The sequence below is a fragment of the Copadichromis virginalis genome, linkage group LG22, assembly GCF_057382275.1.
Source record: "Copadichromis virginalis isolate Kocher_CV1m ecotype Utaka linkage group LG22, C_Virginalis_male_GT1.1, whole genome shotgun sequence".
NCBI lineage: Eukaryota > Metazoa > Chordata > Actinopteri > Cichliformes > Cichlidae > Copadichromis > Copadichromis virginalis.
Genome location: NC_140638.1, coordinates 16,947,373 through 16,956,011, shown reverse-complemented (window position 1 = coordinate 16,956,011; position 8,639 = coordinate 16,947,373). Strand labels below are relative to the sequence as shown.

The window sequence follows — 8,639 nt, the reverse complement described above, 5'->3', positions numbered from 1 at the left end:
TAATGGGGTTCAAGGTGGAATATACGCTGGACTGACTGCCAGTCCGTCGCAGGGCTAATGAGTCTCCACATCCCTAAAATATCCATCTAATGTTACAAATCTCTGAACTGTGAATTATGACGCAGTTTGGAGAGTTTCTCCTCGCCATCCAGTCGGAAATCAGCACACCAAGAGACACACGAGCAGGTTGGAAAGAAATGACAGTGAATTGTCAGTAAGTTTTTATTAAACCTTAAGTACAAACTGCAAAAGTAAAAAACAGTCAATTTAACCAACATGAGACTCTCTTTCCGAATGAAGGGAAAGGCCGAGTTACCAAATAAATTAAGTCACCAAAGACCCCACTGTGAGCAAAGTAGTTTATACTGTAGAAAAGGAAGGAAAAAAACAAAGAAAAAAATAACTGAAGGACAAACAAAGAAAATCCCATCTGAATAAAATATATTGTAAGGCCATAAAAACTTGACAACCACTTTTTTTTTTTTAAATGTTGAAAACACCCGACTTGGTATGTCATTAAATAGTCCTAAAACAGTTCAGTCTTCTGCAAGGGACAACAACCAACAAACTGGATTATAGGATTTTTTTTCCTTGACAGTCACCACTGGCAAGCTCAGTGCAACATGAGTAGCTACTACATTTTTGTTGAATTTTCAGTAATGAAAATGTAAAAACCCATTTTTTTGTGTGAACATATCATTTTTTTCCCTTTTCTTTAAAAAAGTAAAGCTAAACAAACAAAACTAGATCAGGAGGCCAGGGAGGAGGCGGGGCAGGTAAAGGGGGGGGGGGGGGGGGCAGTCGTTGGCTACTCGATATCTTCTTTCTTAGCGATATAAGCAGCACTTAAAATTTTTATACACATTTACCAGAGCAACCCTGTAAGCGTCAAACTCACATGGATGAAGAAAGGGAAAAACGTAAGGCTTTTTCTTCATCGACCACTCTCCTCTGGAACACTTTCTCTCTTTCTCTGGTCCTTCCTTTCTTTCTTACTCAACCCCAGAAAAAAAGGCTCAAGTATTTAAAGAAATTTACAGGATTATGTACAAAAAAAAAGTTGATGTTTGTTTGCGTTGGGCTTTTTCTCCGCTCTTAAAAAAAGAAAAAAAAAAAATCACTAATATATCTGGAAAGGGGAAAAAATAAAAAAAAATAAAAAAAGACAGTAGAAGAAAGAAAAACTTGGATTTGATATTTCACATTTTACACTCTTTGACTAGTGGCTCTACTTGAGATAACACATTAGATCAACAAAGCTTAAAAAAACCCCAAATAATAATAATAATAATATAATATAATATTAATGTTTACTGGTACAGATGAAACAAGAGGACTGGAAGAATGGAATGTTAACACGATTGCACATCTAGAACCAGAAAAGCCCGACGAGCCTTTCTGCCCTGTGGGGGTCGGGGGGCGCGTGAGCTAGCAGAGTGAACCAATAGCAGGCGCCAACCCCCAGATTTTTTTTTTCCTCCTTTAAAAAGAATTTTGTGTTGTTATACAGTAATTATAACCAACAGCACCAATAAAATGGATCTCCTTGCTAAGTATCAGGCACCATTTCCACTTGCTAGTGAAGAAGGGATCCCTCCATACTACAAGGAAGTGAGGTGACCTTTTCACAGGTCAAGCAGCTGCAGCTCTGCCCCTCTCACGTTCGCCGACGAACAGAAAACAAAAAAGAAAACGTCCACAATGATGACAAAAATAAAAAATATACACAGAAAATTTCTCACGACAAAACAAAACTATCGAAAAAAGAAAGCTAAGATTCATAAACTGAACTTGGGGAAAAAAACAAAAACAAATTGTAGCCAACCAACAGTAAACCAACATCATCTGTCTTTCAAGTTTTTTTTACCTTGCATCTCCAACCCACATTTCATTAAAAAGAAAGAAAAAATAGGCAGGAACTGCATCAAGAATACATTAAAAGTGATTCCTCTTCCTCAAATAAAGGACAGAGAGAAACTTTGGGCAACTACTTGATGTCATTTTCATTTCACAAAATCATGGGAGGGAGGGAGCGGTGGTGAGTGGGGGGAAGGCCGCCTTTTCATTCCTCCTGTGTTCACAGTTGAGGGACATGTGATGTATCAGTATCATGGGTGAGAGGAAGGCAGGAAAGAGTGATGCAAGAAAAATGTAATTATTGTAACCTCCTATCAGCTGAGGAAGGGTGGAGGTGGAGCTAAAGGGTAAAATGAGGCCTGTCAAGTCTGTGAACATTATACTTAATGCTTTCAATATTGACTCGGAGAGAGAGAGGTGTGTGTGTTCTAAAATCATCCAAAATAAAAACAAATTCTTCTTTCACACTAGTGCAAAAAAGACATCTTGCTTTTCTCTTTTTAGTTCCTTTTCCTTATAACAAGCCTGTCATTACTAAAGGAGAGGAGAATCTCTTGCTTATTAAAGAGATGGAGACTGAGGTCAGGCAAGGGGGGTCTTCAAAGCTCAAAAACAATCTCTAACATCGGGCGGTGAAGAAGGAGCGGTTTGATAGTGATCCTGCTTACTGTGGAAAAACAAAAACACAGGGATTCAGAGAAGTGGAGGGGGTGTGGTGGGATGTGGGCACAGCACACATGGGTGGCAATGTTGAGGCGTCCCGCCTCAGGATACGGCAGCGGCCTTGGGCATGTGGCTGGACGACAGGCGGGCCAGAGACACCTCTACGGTGGCGCGTTTTCGGGGTCCTCGCTTGGCTGGCGATGCTTTGGCAGGGCTTAAGCCGTGGCAGGGGTCCCCTCCTCCGCCACTAACAATGACTCCTCCAGCGTCGATGCTTCCTCCGTTCTTCAACATGGCTCGTCCGCACACCTGGCTCACCAAACTGTTGATTTGCTCCTGTGTGGCAAAAGGAAGCAGAAAAAAGTGAGAAAAAAGGTGGTAATGAAGCAAATGCACACAAATCAAGAGCAGAAGGTAAAATGGAATATGGCAAAGTACAGGTGTGTCTACTGTTAAAAAAACATAAATAAAAATTTGAAAGTCTGATTACACCACAGGTACAACTCAGTATAAACATTTTCAGTAGCGGTGTGAAAAGCTAGCTGATGTCTCCCCCATCTGGGCAGAGGGAGAATGGAAGCATAGCAGACCCACACAATGGTAGCTTACCTCATCATATCGATACATCATCTTAAGGCCTCTGCAGGATTTGTGCTTCTCCACATAGCGCAGGGCACACTCCAGACAAAAGACCACATTGTCAGTCTCCCGAACCACCTAAACGGGAAAAAAAGGCTTTTAGTAAAACAAAGAATTTATTTTCTTACTGAAAAGTGGAAATATTGATAAATCTCTATAATGTCTCATACTCATCATGCTTATACTGTTATCTCAGTAGTATTAAGTATGTTTAGTAAGTTACCTTTAACTTACAGAGCATACTGCAGGAATAATATGTACAAACTGAAAAAAAAACAAAAAAAAAAAAACAGCAACTCCTAGCGCCAATTCACAACAACAGTTGCTTCAAGGCGCTTCGTGCTGGACCCCACAATACTATAGAGAAAACCCCAACAATCAGATGATCCCGTTTGAGCAGCACTTGGCGACGGTGGGAAGGAACAACTCCCTTTTAACAGGAAGAGACCTCTGGCGCAACCAGGCTCAAGGAGGGGCAGCCACCTACCGCGACCGGTTGGGGGTTAGGGGAAAGAAGAGAAAGGAGAGCACAGAGAGACCATGGAAAATGCACAAGCTACGGGAGAGAGTAGACAAAGGTTAATTAATATGCAAAATTGGCAAACAAATTCATCAGGATTGAAAAAGAGGTCACTGGAAAACAAGTGCATTATGGTCCCTCAGCAGCTTTTAGCAGCATAACTAAGTGATGCTTCAGGATCATCCAATCTGATACTGGACACTTTATGAACCACAGGTAGAGTCGAACTTAAACTCTGGATTTAGAGGGGCACCAATGAAGAGAAGCCAGGATTGGAGAAATACACTCTCTCTTTCCAGTCCCTGTGAGTAGCTTTGCTGTGGCATTTAGAATCACCTAAAGGCTTTTAAGGGAGCTTCTAGAAAAGTCCAATAATAGATGTGTGTTTAATGTGCGAATTAAACGATATATCCCAGTTTAAAAAAAAATTAGTCCAAGATTCTTCTGTGTTTTTGGAAGCCAAGGTAATGCCATCTAAAGTAACTTCATGGCTATAAGAGATTTTAAGGTCAAATACAATAACCTCAGTTTTTTCTTAAGTAGAAATTAAGAAATTACCAAATCTTTTTGAATCATCTGGCTTCATAGATGGATATGACTTGGTATCATCTGCATAACAACAAAAAATGTATGCAGTGTTTTCTAATAATACAACCTAAGGGAACCACATATAACGTGAAAAACAAAAACATTTAAAAAAATTTAAAGTATTGGGCCCAGGACAGAACCTTGTGGAACTCCATGAATAACTTCAGTGTACGACGAAAACTCCCCATGTACATGCACAAATTGGGATCCATCAGATATGATTCAATAGATCGATTGGGTCTAACAGACATGTTGATGTTTACTTGAAGTAATTACTTCAGTGAGATCAATTGGCAAGAAGCACTCTAAATATCATACATCTGACATTTTTCAATAATGGTAAAAATTGTATTTGAAAGGAAATTCGTGAAGTCATTATTACTGATAGCTAACAGAACTGAAAAACTGATTAGCCTGACTAGTGCTGAGAAGAAACATGGGGTTGTTCCTGTTTTTGTCTTATCAGTGACAAACAGCATGATGGCCTAGCTTTACTGAGGACTTGTTTTTCATAAGGAATCAAGCTATTTTTCCAGGCCAGATGACAGTCTTCTAAATTAGCGGATCCCTAATTTCCACCATCTGTGTGAACTGTACCAGGGAGTCACACATTAAGATTAAGAGATCCTCTATCGTATCCTCTGTATAGACATCTACTGTATAGAAATGTTTTCCAGAGCGCTGTAGTTCATATTTTAAACAAAAGAGGTTTTTTGAGAAATACATTAAATGCTCAGTTCCTATGCAATATGTCGGGACAAGGTCAAGAATGTGATCAAAATATTGAGTTGAGGGTAGTAATGAATTAAACACAGTGTTGAAGTTGTTGTTTTCATCATCTACAAGCATAAATCTGCCAACAGAAACTTTTTGTCTTTTACAGTTCAACTGTTTAAGGCTAAGGATAATTACAGCTGTCTGAGTCTTTGCGGGATTAATAAACTAGAGTGAGAGATCACTGCCTTCATTTAAACTTAAAGTGTAACAGAAAATAAATCAACATGTTGATCGATTATTACATCATTTACTAACAGGGACTTTGAGAGAGTCCTAATATAAAAAATAAATCAATATTCAATTGTTTTGCTCTATTGAAATAGTTTTCATATATTTCTGGGAGCAGATGGTCTCTGTGAGTTTGGAGGGGGAGGGAAGCTGCTGAGAGACGTGTAAAGTTGCATACATACTGGAAGCGATTTGCTAATAGGGGTTGAAATTTGTAAGCATTTACTTCCTCCTACTCCCCTTTGAATGGAAAAAGGTCAGTATTTTTTCTAAGTGATGGAAAAAATACAGACCATTTTGTTAATAAACAAAAAAAATTATTTTTTGTTTATTAACATTTTTTTAAATAATATGTTTGAAATAAAGATTTGATTCAGATTCAGACTCATCGTGCATCGCTTTGAAGCTGATCGTTGGTCGCATGCAGACTTTTCAGGCTCCGGTTGCCTAGGTGACCCTCTAATGTATTGACTTCCAGGTCATACGTCAACCAACTGTATTCTTCACTCTCACTAATAGTCTATTCAACTGGTCGCTTTGAAGTTGAATACAATCTATTGCAGATCCCTCCCACTTTGTGTCGTCAGCAGTTTTTGCGCCAAATAGTGTTCAGATATTGTTTCTGTGATCTCTGCTGTTGCTGCAAAACCCTTCCAGTGTGTACACAGCTTACAAATGCAGCTCTGCTTCCTGTGCTTGACTCTGCATAGATCATCCAGAATCAAACACATGATTTTTGTTTTTTAATAAATTCAGCAACATTCATAGAGATGAGAGCTGCACCACCCATAGTAGGATGGTTGGAGTCTCTCTAAAAAAGACCATGTTTTCCACAGAAAGTTTTCCAGTTACCCACGAAGCCCATATTGTTTGCTGGACACCTCCCAGACAGCCTGCAGCTAAAAGACAACATCCAGCTATGCATGTCAACCCAGGTCAGACTGGGGAGAAGACGCTGTTAGTAAAGTCACACACTAACTCAATGTTAGTTTTAGTGACTTGTGATTAAAACAACTGGATGCCATTACTTTCAATCTGAATTACAGTCTAAGTAAATCTACGTTTATCTTTAGTTCAAACAAATGCTCTGCTGTTGGAGTCTGCAGGTTCACGTTTCTAAGTATGAAGCTGCCAATGACCAGAGTTTTTTTCTCTGCAGGTGTCGCTGAGTGGAAAAAAACACATGGTTAGAATTTTGAACGTGCTAGTTGTGTACCAAGGGCTTCTCTTTCGGACTGCGCTTCCTTCCAGCAGCAGCCGGCCTTTCTTCCCGGCAGTGCATTTGGGTGACAGCTAAACTACTTTGGGCCTGGCTAGCCATTACAGCTGCAGGTTTACTTTCAACGGTGTGGAGCCATGCCTCCAATTCACCAAGCCTGGCCTCCAGCACAACAAAAAAGGTACTATTATTATACGAAACATTATCACTAAAGCAGGTCGAGTAGTAAGAGACCTACAATTACAGCCACACTAACCAGATGTAGGATTTCATTTATAAATATTTAGGATGAATATGTTGACTTGAAGGAAGGAAGGAAGGAAGTCCTTTGCAGGTAAACTGAACCCAAACCATTTAACATTTGACACACTGTCATGTTAAACCCCTGGGCGTTGTGCTCTCACCATGGACAGGTAGCAGAGATGTTGACAGATCTGGCAGCGCCTCTCTGAGGACTCCAGTGTCAGCCATTTGCCGCGAGGCTTCTTACGTCCCTCGATGGGTCCCAGGCTGCCATCGTGTGTGCCATAACGGGCAGAGGAGAGCAAACCTGCCTTGTAAAGTTCCTGACGTTGGCGCATCTCTATGTTCCTGATGGACAAAAACACTCTGAGTGAGAGCGGAAGTAAGTTTGCTGCTATCAAGGGGAAACTATCAGAGTGGAGCTTACAGAGAATGGCACTTACTCAGATCTCAGTACAGTAACACAATGGATATAATTGTATTATAGCTAACTTCAATCACAATTTATTCCTCTTCCTTTACAACAACAGTACATTTAGTCATTATAAGGTGAATTAGACCACACCTATCTTATGAACATAAGCTGACTCAAACAAAACCCAGAAGTTTGATACATAATAGGCAGTGTTTGATGTGGCGATCTTTAGAAATCTAATAAAACTGGATTTGTAGCTTTGCTGGATTTGTAGCTTTGCCGTATTTGTCGTTTGTATGAGTTGTTGCATCATACCTGAGGTCTTTGAGAAGGGTGGAGATGGTGGTGAGGAGTAGGCCGTTGTCCCTCTTGGACTCAGCTGTGGCGATCTGATACAGTAGCTTCTCCATTGAGAATGGTTTGGCTATACAACGACATTTCAGGTCCTGTGAGTGGAAAAAACAAACAAAAAATCAGCCATTTAATATCTATTTTTGTCCAGCTTTCAGCCAAAATATAAAGGTGTGGACTAATATACTCCAAGAATGCTGACAATGTATAACAAAGAGAATATTTGTAGTGTAACCAAGATCAATGTTTCTCATCCTCTCCTATGATTCCTCACTAAAAATGTTTGTAATTTGCAAGAGCGTGTTTCAGGCAGTGCTCCACAGTGCAGCACATTTTATGAATGTCACATTACCCTGAAGGGTAATCTTAATGTGGCTGTGGGTATGATAGCATTGCTGAAGGTAGATGTACTTCCATCACTGTTATGCCCATAATGACAATGGGGAACATTTTCTTCTCCTCTATTGCAGCTATAATGAAGTCCAACGAGCCAAAGGTTTACTCGGGAGCTCTCTCACGCTCACAAACATGAAACAGAACTCAAAGGTCAAAACACCGGCTGAATTAAGTTCATTTCAGTGTTAATCACCTCTACCCAAATTGAATCTTTAACAGCTGCAGTCCACAGCACTGTTGCGAAATACAAACAAACAGTGATGTAAAATGTGTCATTATTCATCGAAATGGCCTTTGGTTCAGCTTTGTCGGCCCTGATTTATATGCTGACCTTTGCGGCTTGGTAACCCAGGTTCATCCAGTGTGGTGTGGCAAAGTGCACCGTCTCTGACACGCTGTAGCCACAGCACACTTTAGAGACAAAGGCACCGGGGAAGCAGACCACAAACTGGCCACTCCGCTGGACAGTACGATAAACCTTGATGCCTTCACGGCACAGCACCTCTGGAGATATCTGGAAGAGTGAAATAAACGGCGTTACATTTCCAAGTGACTCTGCAAAGTTTTAGGATCAAAAGCATCGCTTCCTTCCAGTTAAAATATATGTGAATGGATTTTTATAGACTTACCATGATATTCTTCTCCAGCATCTCTAGTCCTGGCGTGCCATTGGCCTGAAGCAGTGTATGGACCACCTTGTTCAGCTTAGCCTTCTCCTCAGCAGGGATAGAATACCTGTCCGA

General features: G+C 40.4%; 1 protein-coding gene across 2 annotated transcripts in view; it reads right to left on the bottom strand.

Moving 5' to 3' along the window:
- Positions 1-183: 183 nt before the first annotated feature.
- Positions 184-8,639, bottom strand: part of jarid2b (jumonji and AT-rich interaction domain containing 2b) — a 106,033-nt gene continuing 97,577 nt past the window's right edge. For both annotated transcript variants that reach the window (XM_085446637.1, XM_085446636.1), the window contains exons 13-18: positions 8,526-8,631; positions 8,228-8,410; positions 7,465-7,595; positions 6,896-7,082; positions 3,130-3,237; positions 184-2,856 (exon numbers count right to left, since the gene is read on the bottom strand). In XM_085446637.1, the coding sequence (XP_085302763.1) occupies positions 2,623-2,856; positions 3,130-3,237; positions 6,896-7,082; positions 7,465-7,595; positions 8,228-8,410; positions 8,526-8,631 (949 nt within the window). In that variant the 3' untranslated portion in view covers positions 184-2,622. The remainder of the gene's footprint in view (positions 2,857-3,129; positions 3,238-6,895; positions 7,083-7,464; positions 7,596-8,227; positions 8,411-8,525; positions 8,632-8,639) is intronic.